At 40.6% G+C, this 21,361-nt stretch overlaps 1 protein-coding gene across 5 annotated transcripts in view; it reads right to left on the minus strand.

The window, feature by feature from the left end:
* Positions 1-21,361, minus strand: part of BEND7 (BEN domain containing 7) — a 48,025-nt gene that overhangs the window by 21,373 nt on the left and 5,291 nt on the right. For all 5 annotated transcript variants that reach the window (XM_035889170.1, XM_009649463.2, XM_035889169.1 and 2 more), the window contains exons 3-5: positions 12,748-13,047; positions 6,691-6,813; positions 3,648-3,913 (exon numbers count right to left, since the gene is read on the minus strand). In XM_035889170.1, coding sequence (XP_035745063.1) covers positions 3,648-3,913; positions 6,691-6,813; positions 12,748-13,047 — 689 coding nt within the window. The remainder of the gene's footprint in view (positions 1-3,647; positions 3,914-6,690; positions 6,814-12,747; positions 13,048-21,361) is intronic.

The raw sequence follows: 21,361 nt of genomic DNA on the forward strand, positions 1-21,361 counted from the left end.
AGCGCTTGCTGATCAGCCACTTCTCCCTCCTTTTCAGATTCCCCAAATGCATCCTTAGAAGAGGATGATGTTAGATAGACAGCTTATTTCAGCACAAAAAAACCCTCAGTGGTAAATCACATGGACTTATGCCATTGCCAGAAAGTGAGATGGAAGGAAAGAAGAGGGAACAAAATTATCCTGTATTTCACAATACTTCGCCTCAAGTACATTGTGGACCAAAGCAGACAAAGGCCTTCAAGGAAGTCTAAGACGAAGAGTCTTTTTGCTGCCCCTGTCTGTACATATCAGAAATTACATGAACAATATTTACAGGGTTTTTTTCTATGACTACCAAACAATGCTTATGCAAGATGCCTGTATGGAATAATTATATATCTATAATGAAGATATATCATGAATAAACTAAATTTTTAAGATATTATTTTGAAGTTGGCAAGGGGGGGGGGAATGAGTGGTCACGATGTGAGAAAATAAGCTAACATTACAGCCTTGCTCCTAATAACTTGCTTTTTTTCCCCTCCATATGAAAATATATCCACCAGTGATGGTGTGTTTTCAAATACGTTTACAAAGCAAGAGCAAATGCCATCTCCCATCAAATCACCTGCAAACTTGAGTCTAGACAGAAGAAAGGGCTGCCAATCTCAGAAGGATTTGGCTGTGTAACTCTTTTCCCATGGATTTTTCTTTTAAATTGATATCAAGAGAGTTACAGCAAGCAGAATATTTTCAAAGCATACACTATCATTGGATATGCATGTGTATTGTGCGATAAAACTGAAGATTACGATGCTTTGGGAAGCCAGGATGAAGAATCTTAAAATATGCAGATAGCAATAAAAAAAATTAATCTAAAAAGCACGTAAGTTTCTCAGCTTGTTCTGGATGAGAAGTTGTCTTTTACCTTGAGAACTTTCAAAATGCTGGATCCAGCACAACAGAATTACTCTATTGGACATTTGACAATCTTCTGATATAGGTGGTGGTTTAATATGTTACTTCTAAACTTTCTGGTAACAGAAAAGATTTTCAAGAGTAAATAAACGTGGGCCAAGTTTACAACTTGGGAAGAATTCTACTTCATGTTAATCAAAAGCCAGAATGTAGTTGTCATGGTGATGAAGGTATCCTGTCCTGTTCTGTTACTTGGGTCTTGGGTCTTATGATAGCAATCTAAGACGACCTCGATGATACAAGACGCCTAGGGCAGACAAATCATCTTCACTAATACAGCTGTAAAAAATGTTTCAAACCTTACCAGTGCACCGGAGTGGAGTCATCAATATTATTTTAGTTTTGACTGTTTTATTCTTAATAAAGGAATCAATTTATATATCAGCAAAATAATTTGAAGGCAAAACGCTGATTTATTCTTACTTTCCTTTAGTAGCAAACTATTCTTCAATCAAAGACAATCAGTACCTAATTGAACTTTATGATCACTTTGAATGCAATTTCTCAAAAGGTAAAGCATTTGTTAGTAAATAACGATCGTGGCGTAAGGAACTGATGGGTAAATTATTTGTGTACAATAAAATAAATAAGATCTGAATGCCAAAGGCTTTTGCTGTGCTAAAATTAACAGGCAGCGAATCAGATTTAATCCTAGACATTTCAGTAGGTTGTACTACATAGATTAGAAATGATTAGGTTATAAATGAAACATTATAACAGTAAAACAAACACAAGAAAGTTTAACCAAGAGTAACAGATCATTACATTTAAAAAGCAGGTTCTCTGATTCACGGGCCAGAGTAAGAGTTGGTCTCACAGAGACATTTCCCACCACCATAAGTAGCAGTATTTCATCTCAGCAAATCTGAACTAATTGCACTGGTTTCAGTAGCCCCTACTTTATACACATTAAACTGAGATTTTTCTTAAAGTTTAATAAATGTTGGCGAAATAACAGTGGTGGCAGTCCTGGCGTATGACATGGCACACACTACAGACAACCCATGTAATATTCTCAAGGGAACATTTATTTATGGTGCTGTGTAAAATGTCTTTCATTATTTTCAGGCACTCAGACACTCTGGTCATGAACACACTAGCGATGCTTATGAATAAATAGAAAAAGATAATACTGCCATTCATTCTGAAAGATGTGACTTTCTTTAGCCTTCTCAAAATGTTTAAGGTCACATTTTATTTTCGCTGTTAAATATATCTGTTTTCAGAACTCAACTGTTTTCTTTCCAAAGACAAAACAAAATTAATTTGTTTGTCTCGGGGTTCTGGCTCTGAATATTTAGTCAAACAACTTCTGTGGCAAGCAGGGGCCAAAGCATGGGAGGGCAGATGAGGACCTGATTTATGCACCACATGTTTTCTCTTCTTTTTTTTCTTAGGTCAAATTAGCACCTACGAAGAATTGTGTCCAGCGATGGAACACATTCATAAAGTCAAATTAAATTTCACCACAAGTACAAAACTGTTTTCAAAACCGTGTTTCAAGCTGAAAAGAGTGCCACAAGCAAAGAAAAATTATAAGCACAAATTGCGTACTGGAGATAAATTGCCAGTCCCTCCCCAAACCATTCCCTCAAAGGTTATTAGGCATAGTACTACAAAAGGAAAACCTCTGAAAAAGCACTGAACTAGTTACTCTGTATCACTACACTGCCTCTGTGGCATGAGACTGCAATCTAATTAGTGGTGTGGCTTGCATCTATATAACTGAATTATCATGACTGCTCTTTTTTATTATTAGTTCCCACTTCCAGAAAGGTAGAATATTATCTGCTGCATTGTTTTCATTTACGCTTATTGATACTGAATTTAATTATGTTTTTCTAGCTCATAGTACTTAGGAAATTGGAAACTGCCTGCTCAAAATTAAAAATATATTAGAGAAATTAATGATCAGTTTATTCATCAGTGAACTGGTTGAGATGACATCTATTTGGTCATTAAACAAAGCCAATCAGCCACCAGATACATGAAAATTCTATCAACGCACACATTACATGAATCAAGAAAATATGCTTACTGCAATTCTAGATGCAAAAAGTACATAGTTTTAGAGCAGCAAATTTTGGCCCCTTTAATCACACCGACATCATCAACAGCGTCAAGGCCCTGATCCAGCCATCACAGCGATGAAGGCCAAATGACTCGATTCGGCAAAGGCTGAGGTGAGGAGTCCCCTGAAGCCAGTGGGACCAGCCCGGCATGAAACACAGCACATAAACACATCTTGGCAGGGTAAGAGCATACGTGTGGACTACGTGCGCTCATCAGCAAATGACAGGGTTGTGAATGGTTTATACGCGCGGCACTTTTCATGGCTCCTGATCTCACGGTGGCCCTTGGCAACAGCAGAGATGAAGAACAAGTTTCCACTGCAAGCTCAAACAACGGGCAGCCTTGAACTCAAGGGAGAACTACAGGCTCATGAAAGTTGAAAAAAATAAACCCCAAAATTTTGTAATCGGCGCTCAGTTGAAAACAAAATACCCCAGAACTTTGTAATGAGTACTCCCCACGTCTAACCCTACTGTCTCTATTCAACCCTACCCAAGATTTGCTTGTTTATTCTAACAAGAAGAGGGAACACACTGAAGCTGACTTGAGTATTGATTCTCCTGAACGAGTTAGTGCTTTAAAATCCTGTGATCCCACGTATTAAAATATTAACTTACATCTGATGAAGCTGATTCAAGGATAATTCCAAATCCTGAAACAGGGGTTTCTGGTTTTACGGGGGGTTCAACTGCTTGCAGATTCAATCGTTCCGAGTTTGCTGATAGCTTCTTTTCGCTCTCTGCAGTGTTGGGTTTCTTATTCACGGTAACTGGTTCAACAGTTTTGAGGGGCAGTTTTTTCTTTTTATTTCTCTTTCTTGATATTGTTGACTTTTGCGTGCAAATCAGAGGAACCGGAGGCTGCTGTCTGTTTTGAGTCCCAACTGAATGAAAGAAAGTAATGAGTTACATTTATAGAAAAAAGCGCATGTATAACCACACAGATGCACCATTAAACTACCGACGTACTGAACTTACCTGCTGGGTAAGTGGTACAGTTTTTGGGGCTGCTTGTGCATGTGAAACAGTTACATTTTATCACCTTTGCTAGATTTTCCAATCAGTACAACGGGGATAATAACACTGAGCTCCACTATGAGGTTTCTCAAGACATACTGATGAATAGTGTTTTAGGAAAATTAGGAATACGTGGCTCTTTTTCCTAGTGACCACTGGATGGTTGGTGACACAAAGGACTTAAGCAATGATTAATTTGTATACCCTCTTGAATGACTGAGAATCTCATTGTCTTTGAGCATCTTTTCCTGATAAAGTAAGATAATATAAGTGCTAATGCAATTACAGTTATTTTTATGAATGTAGTTACCAAGTTAATTAGCTCAGCAAGAACATTTCAAGTACCATTATGTCAAGAATGAGCAAACCCACTATTCAATAGTTTTAATTTCTGGGAAAAAAGTAACCCAAAGTTGCATCAGTTTGTTTAGCTCATGCACAGAAACTGGCAGTTCATGTGTTACCTCTGAAACCTAAGAGACCATATTTTACATTTATCAATATTTTGCATTTTCCAGTATCCACAATCATTTGTATAAATTAAGGCACCAATCCTGACCCTGTATCAACATGATTAAGTCCTCCAGCAGAATGTTGTGCAGATACAATTGTATGTCTGGATGAATCAGAAAGATCAAGGTCAAAACAAAAAAAGCCAAAAATGCTACACATGCAGACCAAACTCATTCGAACTGAGTGAACTACAAAACCAAGCCCTGAAATACTCTTTATTAAAAGATTTCTGGGACATTTCATTCCTCGCAAGGGTTTGCAAGACTGTGATTGGTAGTTTATCATTTAGACAGAAGGGTGTTTGAATACTAAAATAAGTTATTATACTTTCACTTATATGTTTGCAGTTTATTTTTTTTTCTTTTAGCAACAAAAACGCCGGATTATTTTTTCTCTCTGCAAAACCATCATTTCATGCCTACCAAAAAATATGAACTATTACCAGGCCTTTTCATCAAGAGATTCACTAATTAACAAGGCACTTATACTGTAGATACATAAAAAATATTCCTGCTATGGAGGAGCCAGCTCTTCTGGCTTAAACCCCAGTTCTGTATCTTTCACCCACAAGCCATTTTTAATCATGCATGTAATTTCAATGAAATCGGTGCAACTGCGTGAAGAATTCCCTGCCCCAGCAAGGACTGTAAAACTGGGCCTTCATGCGCTGCTTTGTAAATCAATGACTTTTTGAAAAGCATTTTTATGTGTATCAACTAATATTACAAAACCTGTCTGATCCTTCCTGTCGCTCACTCAAGCATTATACATCGTGGAGACAAGGAGTTTAGTCAGCCCTTCACTCCACCCATATTTCAGTTAATTACTCAACACTCCCTTTTCTTACAGAGGTCTCATCCAGCTACTCTAAGAGAAAAACCTCCATGGCTCCACTTCCCATCACTCATAGAATCATAGAATAGTAGAATCATTTAGGTTGGAAAAGACCTCCAAGATCATCAAGCCCAACCGTTACCCTAACCCTGCCATCCCACCACTAAACCATGTCCCTAAGCACCTCGTCTGCCCGGCTTTTAAATACCTCCAGGGATGGGGACTCAACCACTTCCCTGGGCAGCCCATTCCAATGCTTGGCAACCCTTTCAGGGAAGAAATTTTTCCTAATGTCCAATCTAAACCTCCCCTGGTACAACTTGAGGCCATTTCCTCTCATCCTAACGCTCATTACCTGGGAGAAGAGACCAATACCCATCTCACTACCCCCTCCTGTCAGGCAGTTGTAGAGGGCGATAAGGTCTCCCCTCAGCCTCCTCTTCTCCAGGCTGAACAACCCCAGTTCCCTCAGCCGCTCCCCATCAGCCTTGGGCTCCAGACCCCTCACCAGCTTTGTTGCTCTCCTCTGGACATGTTCCAGCAATGCAACATCTTTCCTATAGTGAGGGGCCCACAACTGACCCCAGCATTCGAGGTGCAGCCTCACCAGTGCTGAGTACAAGGGCAGGGTCACTGCCCTGCTCCTGCTGGCCACACTATTCCTGATACAAGTCAGGATGCCACTGGCCTTCTTGGCCACCTGGGCACACTGCTGGCTCATAGTCAGCTGTTGACCAACACCCCCAGGTCCTTTTCTGCCAGGCAGCTTTCCAGCCACTCTTCCCCAAGCCTGTAGCGTTGCATGGGGTTGTTGTGACCCAAGTGCAGGACCCGGCACTTCGCCTTGTTAAACCTCGTACAATTGGTGACTCATAATGGCCTTCCAATTTTTTTTTTTTCCTCCTAAGATTAGTGAAATTGTAAACAGGTAACAGGAAAAGTAGCATTTTGCACCTCTGAATGAATACACCGTGAAAACAAACTGGGGGTGATTATGGCATACTGACCTACCCACTCAGCTCCCATTACTATAGTATTTAATCACATGAGATTTTTTTTAATTTAGCCTTAAAAGATTCCTACAAGATAATATCCCATGTTATAGGGAAGGATCTGACAAGTAAAACCTACATTTCCAAGAAGCCTGTGAAAATTTTACTTTGAACGGCATATCAAGTGAACAGGAAACAGTCCAGGTTCTCCTGAGTCTCCAGGCAGATTTCTGTCTTACTAGACCATTCCTCCCAAGGAGAAGATGCTCATCATGGATATGCATGTATGGGACTGGATACTGTACCTGCTTGAATCTGCATCAATTTTCGCATGGTCTTGAGCTCTTGAAGAATAGCCTGTAGGGTTGACTGGCAATTACATGTACAGCAGTTTGGTCCGACTGATGAATTCAGCATTGGGATTTCTCCTGAAAGAGAGAGGAATGAAACGGGGGAGAGACGATGTAACCCACACAAAACCATCCAAACAACAATTACCAGCAGGCATTTGAAACTATTATTAATATACCCGGTTGTGAAATCAGATCCAAAGCAAGAAAGCGAACAATTTTCAACATGGTCCCTTTTAAGAGGAAGGGGCCACTAGGTTTTATCCAATTACTAGTATGTGCAATTATATACAGTAGAGGATGCAATGTTACATGGGCTGGAGGAGACTGCTCAGAGCGTGAACACAATGCACTCTTCACAGCGGGGCTCTCTATCGTCAGGCTAGTTCATCTTGAATAACAATAGCACCAAACCTCATTATAAACATACTCACTTTATCACACACACACAAAAAAGCCCATCTCCCGGAACAGTCTTACAAAGAATGAAGACAGTCTGTGTAATAAAGGCTTATACTGCACATTAAATGAGGGCCTAAGAATTTTTAAACTGCTTGAATGTTACATGGGATTCTTTACCATGTGAAGAATTGAGAATGAAAATAAAATCCCTTATTTGGAGGGGATAAAAAAAAACCAAAACCAGAACAGGATGGAAAAGAACCAGCAGCAAAGAAAGCTTTCAGACCTGCTCTTCTGTTGCTAGGGTGAGATTGTTTTCTGTGGCATGTTTTCCAGCACTGTGACCTACGAGATGGGCTTTCCACAGTTTCCCTTTGAAAATTAATATAGTAGTTCAACAGATTCTTCTTTTCTAGCAATTCTTCCTAGTGTTTAACTGAATTTTCACACTTCTAGTTCTAGCCCTTAGCAGTGCTTTTATTACTGCCTCACTTTCCAGAAGTTTTGCATCGTAGGTCCAGAGTAAGGACAGGCTACAACAGTTCAGAGATTTCAAGCTTCACCTGAATCGTTCTACCTCGTGCTTCAGTTTAAAATGCTTTAACACTACAAATAAAAATTTCAAAATTCAACAAAACACCTGGCAGTATCTGCTTGAAACTCAGGCCAGATGGGATGCGCCCCCCTTCATTTCAAAATGTGTTTATAGTCATTTAAATTGATGGCTATTTTACTGCTCATCAAAGCATGCAAGAGGAGGGATGATCACTTTATGGAGATAGGTACAAATGGATCTAACAAAAATAATCTCGCTTGGTGTCACATGTGGTGGACTTCAGAGAGCGCATTCCCCTTTTTCTTCCATAGCCTGACAGTTATCAGGTGCCCTTTAATCATTACCATAAGCATAAGCAACTCATTTAATCTTCACACATAAATCCTCCCATTTTGCATTATTACTTTTGCTTTCCTCTGAAGCCAAACCAGTTTGTTAATACCTTTTTAGGTTTGGTTTGTGTTCTTTCATCAGAGCTCCCCTGATGTCAGACCCACACAGATGCCCTGACTTCGATCCTCATTTGCAATGGCTGAAAATCTGGCCAGCGCTAGATCACTCCCACCCTTTCCTAGTTCTTCCAGTGTGTCCCTCCATCCTCAAATCTCCCTTCCCAGGGACTTGTTCTCTACCTCCTTCCATTGAGTCCTTCAGCTCTGATCTGTGGGACTTCAGATCTATGGGACTCTTCTGGTCGTTCTCCCAACAGTGAGTTACTTCTGAAACTAAACTGATGGGTCACATAAAGATTGCCGACATCTTCTGGGAGTCACTCTCCTCCTTTCCTCAGATATTTAGACTGTCCACACTACTGCGATTTCGGTATTTTAAAATACCATCCATGGACAGAAACTGTTAATACTGCGTTAGGATAAACGGAGTAATTTCAGAATCTCTGCAAATCTAGCAAATATGAATGTGATCGTTCCACTGGCTTCTTCAGCTGTAACCACAACAACTTTTTAAAAGTAAAAAGCAATCTGAAAAAAAGGCTGAGAGTCTCAAGTTAAAACAAAAACCAGGTTACTGACTCAGCAGGACTCTGCCTAGTTTGATCTCACCCTTCCTTTGTACGCTGTCTATTCAGACTGAAAGTTCCTTGGGGCATGGATGGGATTTTATCTTTTCAATGGTCCATAAAGTGTTCAGCCCATTGTTACAGGTACAGAGGGGAAAAAAAAAATAATGTTATCTTCAGCTTTGCAGCCGATTACTCAGAGTCCCTCAACTTGGCTCCACCAATGCCATTTAACTATTTGTTAAAGGTAGACTTTTAAGTAGATGAGGTTCAAGGCTACTTATAACCTTTCAGTAAGACAAGCAGGTACCCCAGAAATGGGAGTCCCGGGAAATTAGGAGAGTTTTATTAATAAAAGACAAATGCATAGTAGGAATATCCTTCCTCCAGTGCTTTCTCAGCTGTTTTAGACTAATAAGCTCCTCGGAAAAAGGCTCATCCTCTCTCTTGATCAGAATCTGATATTCCAGTGGGCCTCTGGAAATAGTATCTGAAGGACTACAGTGGGACACAAGGCTGGAGGCTTTTGTTTCCTTCTCAACAAAGACTCTACACGAATGTCAACTGCACGTGAAAACTTGGACAAATCGTTTAAGTAAATACCTGTACATCTTTCCTGTTGCAATATAACACATTCCTAATGAAAGCATGCAGGCTCCTGATGGAAAACCAAAGGGTCTATTTTCCCATTGAGGCATGGGGGATTTACATTATAATCTCCATTAGCATTGATAGAAATTACCCATGTAAATCTACCATAGGTACTGGAAATGGGAAAAGAGACCACCAATTTTTCAAATCAAAGCAGGGTTCTACTGACTTCATACATATGCATGAGGGTTTTTTATTTTCTTTCTATCCTCCCTCCTCTGATCAGTTACTGTGTTGTAAGAAACATCTTGTAGAGTGTTCTCAGTCATTGTTCCAAGCACTATCTTTATCATTTTTAGAGGACAAAAGCAACCCTTTTCAACTTGTTATAAATCAATTTTTAATTTTAAAAGGAGAACAGACTTTTTATTTTTATGAAGGAGTCTTTAAAGAACCATCTCCCTCTCTTTTGGAAGCTGGCCAGCAGGCAAATTTCATACCGGCTTGTATGATTGAGAGAAGGAGATGACACAAATACATTAGTTGCTTCCCCCGTGTAAGCAGCAAGTAGCCCAGGACAGTGGTTCTTGCAGCTGGGTCTGCTAAGAGTGAATTCACCTGGTGCAACATTGCTACCACAAGTTTATATTTGAAAAGCATGCAAGGGCAATCCGTTGAGAACAATCTTGACGTAACTGAAAAGCAATTCAGCTGCTGCATCACTGCTGGATTTGCTACACAACACAAGAAATGAAACTAAAATTTTTTCAGACAGGCTCTAGGAGTTTGTTGTTTCTAATAGGGCAGATGCTGCTCACTGTTTACAGCCCCAAGAGGCTTCCACTAAACACAGTGGGACACAGACATCTCCCCAACTTCCTAACCTGGATTTATTCCAGTTTGGAATAAAACACTTTGCTTTTCAAGTATGTTCCTACTCTTTTCTCTGCTGCAACAATACCTAGGCTCCCCCCATTCCTCCTTTTGTCTGTTTTTGCAAATACCTTTTTCACGACTGCTTTCTATACCAGCGTCTACTAAACATCCGTTCCAGCCTTTCCTTGAACCACCTTTACAATGCAAGTAGATAACCACACTAGTTAGATGGACTTAGATCCCTATTACATTCAAATCTGAGTAATTCACACAGCCTACAACATATATTTTGCCTTCCTCTACAACATCCATCCAATGGAGAGAAACAGTTTCCAGATTCAGACTGCCCGCTACAGATGCCTGGACATCTCCCCAGTGATGACCTAGGCCTGATGGCCCCGCGTAATAAGCTTAGGTCCTACCTTAGCAGTTTTGCTCAGATGAGTTTAAACACCATGGTAAGTACCAAGGAGTAGTATCTCCTTTAATATTTGATTGCATTTCCACACCCAGCTTTCAAGGACTTTGTCCATTCTCTGAATAACATCTTGATTACTGAGTTAGATGCTCGGGCTCCCAATGCCAGGGATGGAGGGAATCAGGCATGCTACAACAGCCACCTAGAAGAGCTGTGTGCTGGGCAAGGAGCAGTTTCAGAGCTTGCTCATAGCCCAGAAATGGATTAAAAGTTTGCCTTTCCTAGAGACTGGGCTTCAGAGCCAAAGCAGCAAAACCGCCCATGAGGATCAAAACACCCCAGTGGAGGCAGACACCTAAAATCTTGCTCTCAGAGAGCTACGCATGTTGTCTTTTCAAAGGTGGCCAGAAGAGAGGGCCCACGCCCATCTTTCTGTAATAACCTAAAAGACTGCATTCCTTTCTGCAGCAGGACAGCTGCAGAGGGAGGGGTGAAGGTGCCTCCTAGTGCACTTCCCCAAGACCTGGGAGCTTGGACATTCCTCCTGACCAGCCCAGAGGTCCCTCAACCCAACCCTTCTACTGTCTCACAGACCGTTCTAACCTGTAGGACATCATAAATCAGCCGAACCCTTCTTCTTCGTACAAAAAATTAAAAAGCTGGCATTTTCTTGCATGCAGGGCCAAAACGTGTCAACACGTTTTAGCTCACATGCTGAATCAGGCCCCCGAGGGCATAGAGGTGCTGCTCCACCTACTTTCTGGATCTGGGAACTAGGCATCTAAGCTGTGCAGGCTTGGGCACTTCTGTGCATGCAGGGAACTGTCCCTGCTGGTGCCCAGGGACTCTCAGGGCAAAGAGGGAGATGTGTAATGAATTTTGGGTCCTTCCACCTTTAGAAGGTTGTTATGGTGGGATTTTGAGAGCACAGCTTTAGACTTGGATGCTAAATCCCATCAAGTGTTTTCCCCTCTCCCCTGGTTCTGCGCCTTAAAAAAACCAAAAAACAAAAAAACCCCCTTTTTTTTATTATAAAATAAATAAAACTAGCATGACTTACTGCAACATCTTTCTCCAGGTCAACCGATACCTCTGTGTGAATCATTGTTGCTACAGAGAAACAGTCAATCTGGTGAAACCTAGGGCTGTATGTTTTTTAGTGCAGTGACAGTACTTCCCAAAGGACAGTACTGAGAATAATAATAGTATTTTTTTCTTTTTAACTGTTACAAGCAATGAGAACTTGTATGCCTTTAGAGAAGGATACACAGCAGATGCTGCTATTGGGAAGAATGAATACCTTTAGAATCAACTGGAAATTGATGTTTTCAGAAGCAATCTCATCATTTTTTATTTTCCAGAATTTAGAACTGAGGTACCTCTTTAATATAAGCCCCCCCGCCCCCCTAAATTTAGGGTTGAATATCAGGACAAAAACTTTATGAACTGAATTCAGATCGTTAAAGACGACCTTCAGGAATCTGGCAGTAAAACCTCCATTCTCTGGAACTTAAAACAAGAAAAGAAAAGCATTTTAAGGGCACACTGCCATCTACTTTAGGGCAGAATTCTCTGCCAGTACAAGATGGACCACGGTCTAGTACATGCTGTTCATAGGTAGATTCCATCACTTCTTTTCTTCAATGGCCCTGTCGGAATAAAAGCCTAAGGCTGTGATGGGATTTTGTACCTGAAGTTCGGCAGCCAGTTGTAAGGCTGGTGCCATCCCCTTATGAAAGTCAGTAGAATCCTGCTCCGCAAGTGGTGTCACAACACTGCTACATTACTCATTGCAAAGAGGAGTGGTAGAAGTTGACATTTAATTAGCTACGAATTTAATAACAATGGCAAAAGCTGTTTTAATAAGTACTGTATAGAAATTAAGCCTGTAACAGCATTGAGTAATTCTGTCCTATCACCAGGAATCCATTTTAAAAGCTAAGACAGATGGTGGCAGAATGCACCGTGCCCACTTTCGCACCTTTTCAAAGTGATAACTATGTGCTCATTTTGTAGACTCTGAACTATAACTGATTTCAGCGCAGCGGCACAATAAATCATCACAACAAAGGCAGAAATTTAGTACAGTACAAGGAGAGGGGGGAAAAAAAAAAAAAAAGTACTATTCTCAGTATCTAATACAGATCATACCATTGGATGCCACGGTTCGCGTTTGATTTTGGAACGTTTTGGATCGAGTTCCATATTGCCCTGAAAAATGGCTAGCTTGGGGTGATAATTCATTCCAGGTGCCGCTCTGTGAAGGATGAAGGCTCGTCTGGGACTCTGCAGGGGGATTCAGGCGCTGGGCCCAGGCTAAGTCTAAGTCTTGGGGCTCCTCCTTCAGTTTTTCTCCTTCTTTGCCAACTCGTTGATAGATTCTTCCAGTGCTGTCATTCAGTAATCTTCTCATCCCTGTAATTTGTTTTTTAATTTCCCGGCTTTCATCTCCTAATGAAAACAGAGCCACAGTTATCACTGTAAATTAGCAAAAACGGTAATGGGTAGAGATTAGTGATTTTCGATGCCAATAAGAGTTGGAGTACAAAAATAAATAAATAAAGACAAGAAAGAAAAGAGATGGTTGAGCGGTCGTTGGTATGTACCGGGCTACGCTTTAACACAGCGATGGCTGACATCTCGCACGGTTGAAAGACCCGCTGAACTTGGCTTTCTTGATGCCGTTTCTAATGCTTTGATGAGTAAGATTATTTTTCTCCAGAAGGAATTAATAATAGCTAAAGCAGTTTCAAATAAACTATGCTTTTAAGAGACTGATCCTATTCAGGCATTGACATCAGTGGATATTTTCCTCAAGTAAAGCCTAAACGATCTGACCCTTTATGTATCAGTTTGCTGTATGCTGAGGGATATATCCTACAAAGAAAAAATAAACCACAAAAAGCACCACACCACACACACACACAGAGCGCAACACTGCATCTATTGATTTTAATGAACAGGATCAGTTCCTTAGTCCACAGAATTTAATAATACTGGATTATACAGGAATAAATTAAAAAGCAGCTAATACGTGTATAACCATATATAGCCTAACTGCTGGATGTCTTTAAAAATGTAGATTATGAAAACAAAATTAAAATATATACAAGAAAAACGTGACTGTTCCAAATAAATTCAAGGCATTTAAATAATAACAATTACATACTTTAATACTCCTGGCACCATTTAAGTATTAATTTTCCGTATGAAACTGCTGATTGCACAATGAATATATGTGTTTTGGGCAGATAGTAGCTATTTTGCTCGTTAAAGCACACATTACATTCCACTAGTAATAAGGAAGTGTTCATAGCCCCTTCCGAAATAAGAAGCTTCTATTTTTTTACTGGTAATAGAAAAATCAAACACCCTAAGCAAATGGAATAACGAAGATCAAGAAACTGATGAATCAACCTTCCTTTATAGTATACTTAATACAGTAATACTTGGTATCCTCTACTCAATTTACATTTGCGCTTCCCAAAATAAACCTATTCTTGGCAAAGTGATAGTGCAAAGGAAACTTCAGAAGGAAAAAAAAAAATCAATCCTCCAAAACCCAAGATGCAACGTGCATCGTCTCCAGTTCAACAAGGTATTTGAAAGTGTGTTAACACCAGGCACGTGAACAGTTTTATCAACTCAACAGCACCGCTCAGTTCCTTAAACTTAGGCGCATGCTTAAATAGCTGGCTAAACCAGACAGCTAAGAGGGCAGCAACCCCCCTCCCCAGCATGGGCCAAGCAAAACGTGGCTGGGACACGCCGCAAGCCGGGTGTACCCAGGGATGCGCAGTACCCAAAAGAGGGAATTTTTTGCTCCAGAAGGTGAATAAGCAGAAGGGGAGACAAGCTGTACGATCTGCTCCAGCCTCTGCTGAATCAGAGCATCTCCTGCGTGACCTGGCACACCGGTTCCCTGGGCCGGTGCCAGCTGGCTTCAGCCCACCCCGATCCAGCGAGGAGAGTGGGCGGTTTGCAAGAAAGCTCCTACTCCAAACTTAGAAAAATATTTGTCAACGCCATACGGCGATACGCTAGCACCGTTTCCACTCCAGCTAAAGCAGTGAGAAAAGCCCATTGCAAGGAAGTTCCGCTTTTTATTTATTTTGCTGGTTTGCCCGCAGATTTATGCGGGTGTGGGTGTGGTTTAATCAACAAATCACAGCACCAATTCCTTTAAAACGACTCTTTTTGGCCCCAACCCAACCAGGGGCTGACTGTTTGCAGTTCCCAACCTTGAGAGGCCCCAGCGTACCACCGGGCTCCAATTATCAAGACATTCAGATCCATACAGACCCCAAGGCTGTATTTGCCCATATCCAAGCTCCAAACACTCCCATGACACCAGAGCGTGAAGCAATCCCTTACCGTTGTACCAGTTAGCAGTATACTGGGCTCTCAGAGTTTTATGCTGGCAATTCAGATTTGTATTCAATAGCAAAATGTATCTGAATATCAAAACAGAGCTTCCCACCCACCTCCTCCTGCCGGGTGTAGCGACTGCCTGCTTGTCAGGTGACACATTGTTGGAAAGATTAAATTTCCCTTACCCAATTACATAAAATATTAATGTTAATTGAGCTTATTCAGCCTTGATTCTGGTCCCTTGCTCCTTCATATAGAGGCCTTCCTATACAGTGACATGAGCATACTTATTTCCAAACAGAAAAAAAACCCCCTGTATTTATGTTACAGCAAACCTTGAACTTGCATACCATGTAAGCATGGCTCTGTATTTAGGTAGCTCTACTTAAAACTGGGAGATTCCCCCTTTGTGAAGTTGTTTGTTGGGGGGTTATTTTTTGTTGGGTTTAGTTTGTTTGTGTTTTTTTTTTTAATTTGGGTTTTTTGGTGGTGGTGGTTTTTTGTTTGTGGCTTTTTTGTTTTGTTTTTTCCAAAAGGTGTCTTCTGTTTTGTAAGGAAGGGCATTAAAAACAGGCAGGCTGTAAGTTTGACTTAGTCTTCAGTGCAAGTTTACATCCTCCCTCTCCCAATTACGACTTTTTACAGATTTTAATTTGCAACTGGCCAGCAACAGCAGCATCCTTCCCGACAGGAGTGCAGGGTAGCTGATGTTGCACCTCCTGAATCCGCAGCCGGGTGCAGGAACAGGAACAGATTTAACTTCTTGCTCCCTGGTTATCTCATTTGGCAATTAGCTCTAGAGCCCAATGACAGCATTTTGTTACTGGCTATTCCACTGCTGATGATTTTCACAGATAATAACTATGTAATTTAAAAAAGAAAAAAAGAAAAAAAAAAAAAGGAAGATGGGGCACAGAAAGCCAACCAGCTCCAGCTACTGTGTCCTATGGAAAAGCAAACCTTCCTTTCCAAATGCTGAATGGGATAATCAAGCACTGAAAAAAACCCCAACAACAGTTTATTACATCAAAATCTGCATTACCCCTCTGTGAAAAGCCTCCTGAGCTAGATGTTGAGGCCTGAGAGGAGCGGTGCATATTCCAGCCTCTCCCCGTGTAACGCAGCAGGAGTCCCCACCTCTCCCGAGGAGATGGGGATGCCCCCAACCAGCAGGCTACAGGTTTTGCCATTTGGATTCCCCATGTAATCCCTTTGGTTTTATCTGAAACCAATGAATTTACTTGCAAAACACTAAAATATCCACAAAAACACTACTCAAAATAGATAAGCATGGCAAATTACAGCCCTATTTAGGAAGCTATATGTAAAGATGATAATAGTCATAACAAAAACGTATTAACAATTTTTTTAAATTACTATTATAGTTGTTTCTATGATGGTCCCTTGTATACAACTTATTTTTTCCACATGGCCTGACTGTAATCTTATAAAACAAAAAAAAGGCAAAACAAATCCCTTTCATAAATTCTACATCAAATATTCATTAAAAGTAATTTCCCCAAAATTCATTCAATCTCTTTCCTTACTGCAAGTGTGCACAGTATAAAAACTTCCTACTTCAAAAGTTGTAAAAACGTTAAAAATCACAAATGCACAAATGTACATCCTAGGACAGTTCTAATCAAGTAGCATCCACATGCTAAGTGGTCTGAAGCAGCAGACCTGTAAACCACTCCAATTAACTAAATATTACTGATAATTCATTAATTGCATTCTTTGCCCCTATACGCCTGACCATCTTTTCACTATTGTACTTATTAAACTTAATATAAATATGGCACACTGCCTACAAACAAGTTATTACACTTTTCCAAGTAATTTATCAAATATTATCATGGTGCTACAAAGAATGCTAAAATTATATGCAACCATACCCGTATGTTAAAATATTAATTTTATTCTAGTGTTAAAGAAGTGGCAACCACATCTGTAATTAACGTATGCGTTTTAAAGTGTATAAATGAGTGAACAAAGGTTGGGCAATCATCTGTAGTTGATGTTTTCTTCCTTTGATTTACATAAACAACCAACCATAATGTTCCCTTGGCCCAAGATTTTGCAATTAATTTCTTTATTTTTAACATTTATGTTTCCCATATGTTTTGGGAAATATGCATGAGTAGTTGACTCTTTTAATACAGTTTGATTTTCTATGAATTAGTGTCTGATTTTATGTTGTGTTGTGGCAGATGACACTCCTACAGAAACCTTTCCTTTCTTGGCTTTTGCCTCCGTCAGGCTGCCTGCTGAAGGTACTTTGTACCTCACAGAATTCCACCTTTGTGTCAAACTAGGCTGAAATCGGTGGATGAGTTCCGAAGCTATGGGGAGGGCAAGAATGGCAGTGACAAGACAGCTAGACAAGCACATGTGAGCTGACAACATGAGCCTGGTTTGTAAGGAAACAAGTCTTCAGAGGTGAGAAAAAGTGGAAGTCGATGCATACGGCTTGAAAGCTCAATAAAAAATAATAAATAATTGCAAGGGGTTATATAATCAAACATATTAAATGCCAGTTTATTAGAAACCACTTGAATGCTGCCCTTCCTGGACGAGGGCCAGCAAAACTCGGCCGCCGTGTTTGAAGATTTTGTGAGGGTGAATTCAGAGCAGCTCAAGGAATCGGGAGGCACGTGCATGCATGGCACACGTCTCCGGTGCACAGCCAGGCTGAACTCACCAGAACACCTTTTTGAACGTTACATGGCACTCAAGTATTTCCTCCAAGGACAAGTATCCTAGAAGGGAGCTAAGCATCCCTTCTCAGCAAAAACTATACCCACATCAAACCGTAACTTTGAAAACTCAAGATATTTTTGCCACTGTCATCTTGCACCACAAGTGGTCCTGAAATAGAAAATCATGAAGGTCAGCATGGGGAAAATAGAGGAGCTATGTGCATGACTCCTTACCGGATCAAAGGTTTCCTAAATCGCATAGAAAGCTGTTGTGACTGTTCTGTGGATAATTTGAATCGGGCATCTGTGTAGTTAAATTGATGGGGTAAGCAAGCATTTCTCAAATAAGTGATCCCCAGTCTTTGCTGGCGTATAAGAACCTATACTGAACAAGTAACACAGGCAACAACACGCTTTGCAAATTAAAAACCTAAACCCCAAGTCAGCAGGGAGAGCAGCGGTCACAAACAATGTCAGGGGGTCACACAAGGAACGCGAGTTACGAGTTGGGGACTTTGACTACCCTAAGCTAACACAGAGGGACATTTTAGCTGTCTTAGTTGAGGCATCTTAGCAGTGCTCCAAAATGTCATTTAAAAGCACTTACCTATCTTCATGTCACCACACAAAGCACTAAGATTATACCTGCAGGAAAACTGGAACACCCTCAAATTAGACTCCCTACTCCCAAGCTGTGCATGGAAGTACACGGGCTGATTGACAGCACTGCCTACGACGAGACACGGGAAGTTAATGAGCATCACAAACACTAATGTAAGCAAAGCAGTTTCCAGAATCAAAACCAGGATCAGACCCTGGGACCATTCAGGATGCCGGGGGTTATTTCTCTGGAAGCTGGATCAGCCTAGGTGGCCTGGTCACCGCCAACACAAAATAACTCTTTTGAAGAGCTTGGGGAAACAGTTTCAAAAGACCCCACAGGAGCAGACACAGATGCCTAAGTTACACGCTTTCACGCCACATGGCAACGGCTAAATCACTCTGGAAAGGACAAGTGAGCAACTGCTCCACAAATGTACATATTGACAGGGTCATACAATTAAAAAAATAATAATACATATGCAACGACTCCCCCCAGTCCTTGGAAATATCCCAGGTCAAGATCATGCTTCAGCCCCCGCATGGAGATGTTTTATGGAGAACACAGATATATAAAATAAACTTTTATGCAGTCTTAATTACAGAAGCTACTATTGCAACAATCAGTATAATTCTGTTAAAAGTAACAAGTAACTTTACAGTCTTGTGTTAAGTCAACTTTTTCTCTGTGAATAAATTGCAAAGGATATTATTTCTGGGACAGAATAAATTCTTGAAATTAGTGAGTAACTTATGCATCGCTCCCCTGCTCCAAGAACACATTATTTATTTTTACCATGACATAGCAAAGTTATTAATCTGCTGCCTTCCATTTCAACAATGCGAAATGCTGTAAAATGCACAGACACCTGCATTACAGTACATTTCAGTTCCACTTTATATCAGTCATAAACATCTCTGTTTTGGACATCTCTTCAAAACAAATGCTCCAAGCACACTGTGCGTAGCATTCGATTTTATGAAACTATAAAAGTTCTTCACTGTTAATTACACAGACAAATGTCTCATCACACATTTGGTTACCAGGATAATATAATTAGTTTTCTACATTAACCTTTCAAACACAGAGCCTGAATTTCAAGTTGAAAGCATTGTAAAAACACTCAGTCTGCAGCTATATTATATTTCTGCTTTTTTTTGGTGATGATAATAAAATATTAAGACTGAAAAAACCCGATGTGGTGTATGGAAAAGATATTTTTTTTTAGACAAGCTAGGTTTAACCAGCGCTGTCCACCAGGTATGGCTGTACAGTCGCTTCATGGGCTTGCCCAAGTCTGGGCTAGAAGCCCTGTGACAGAAAGGTTTATGCTGATAATTGGTAAAAGCTGAAGTCACGTCTGTCTTAAATCTTGTCCATATTCAAGATTCAAGCAGTTCACGTTGACTCCCCCTTTTCAGGTCAAGCAGTCTCTCCTGGTATCAGATACCTAAGCCCTTTCCTGAATTTTGCAAACTCCTCCACTGCGTCACATAAGCAATCTTTGCTAAGCTTACCAAGATCCATTCAAAAAGCAGTTGGGCTTTATACCATTGCAACCATCAGAGGTCACGTCCGGTACCGTGTTCCTCTAATTATGCTGAAGCTTCCTCCAATTTGCAGCCTATGTTTGCACAAAGCCACATTTTGCCCATCTGTGCTGGTGCAAGAAAGACCACCTAGGTTCAACAGGTCTTGCCAGACATTTGATCCTTAATTCATCTGCATGCTAAACAAACTGGATTCTTCCAATTTACTTATTTAACCTCAAAGCTCCCCTCTTCTCAACAGTGCATCTCTTCAGTTTGAGTTCATCGTTCCCAACTGTGCAACCAAAACACATACACATCCTATTCCAGATAAAGCTTCACTCATTCATAACATGGAAGTAACATTTCACCTTTTCTAAAGGTAATAGTTTCAATGATGGATCTTGGCATCCACTGACATACTAAAGGCTACATCACATTGAGGTTTCAACATCTGATCCCATGGATCAGTTAAAACACCTAAATTGGAGAACAAACTTGACTCTAAACCAAGAAGTTGGAGTGAACATCCTTCTGGGATGAATTTTGGCATAAAACAGTGAAATCAAGTGAAGCAGCAATTATACTCTGAGACTCCTTATTAGTGTACAGGACACTGAGCTGGGGAAAGTGTTGTGATTCCACCACCCCTGAAGCACAATGGAAAATTACTCCATGCAATGTGAAATATTTTAAAGGAAAGCTGGAATGCCAAATGCCACTCATCCCAGATCCCTGCTGAAAGGTGGGAGCTCAGATTTCAAGTGATTTCGGTTGAGTTCAGTCCCTGATGCTGCTTTCCCTCCATCTCAGATCAGTGTCTTTGTCGCTAGGAATCTGGACAGAAGCGGACACCAAAATAACCTATTGAAAAATAAAGTGGAGAAGGGTATGTGAGCTCTGAGTAACTTACTGAATTGAACTCAACCCCCCAGGTAAAAAAAAATAAAAATAAAGCAGCCTAGTCTACAAATGTTGCATGGTCATACATCATTCAGTCCTACCAAAACCAACACACTTTGAGGAAATCTGAAAGCTGAACGCTCAGAACCTCACCAGGAAATAGCACCTTTTTCTTTTCACAGCAACTGAAAGTGGGTTCCCAGGACTGCAACTGTGCTTCAGTACCTGATAAGGAAGACCCTTGATAGGACTCACATTCTTAAAGGTTAAATTTTGACTGGCTCTTGAAATAGGTGAACTTTAGGCACTTAAATGCCAGCACACATTCAATCACAATGAAAAGCTGGGCATACTCAAAAAAAAAAACCCAAACAAACCCAAAGACAGCACAGCCAAACCAAAATCAAAATCAATTGGTCTGACTCACGGTACAGATGTCAAAGCACAGACTTAGAAGCATCCTGGCTTAAGCAACTATATGCCTAACTCCTGCCAAAGCTTTATCATGATTCAGTGTTGGAAGAGAAGGCATTCAAAGTAAACCTCTGGTGGAGCTTATTCCATCGGGTTTATCAGACTTCACCAAAAGAGCTTACAGAACACAAAATCAAAACACAAAGCACAGCAGCCACCTTCACTTCTCCCTAGAAATGGGTGTAGGG

The sequence above is a fragment of the Egretta garzetta genome, unplaced genomic scaffold, assembly GCF_000687185.1.
Source record: "Egretta garzetta isolate BGI_Z169 unplaced genomic scaffold, ASM68718v1 scaffold291, whole genome shotgun sequence".
Lineage (NCBI taxonomy): Eukaryota > Metazoa > Chordata > Aves > Pelecaniformes > Ardeidae > Egretta > Egretta garzetta.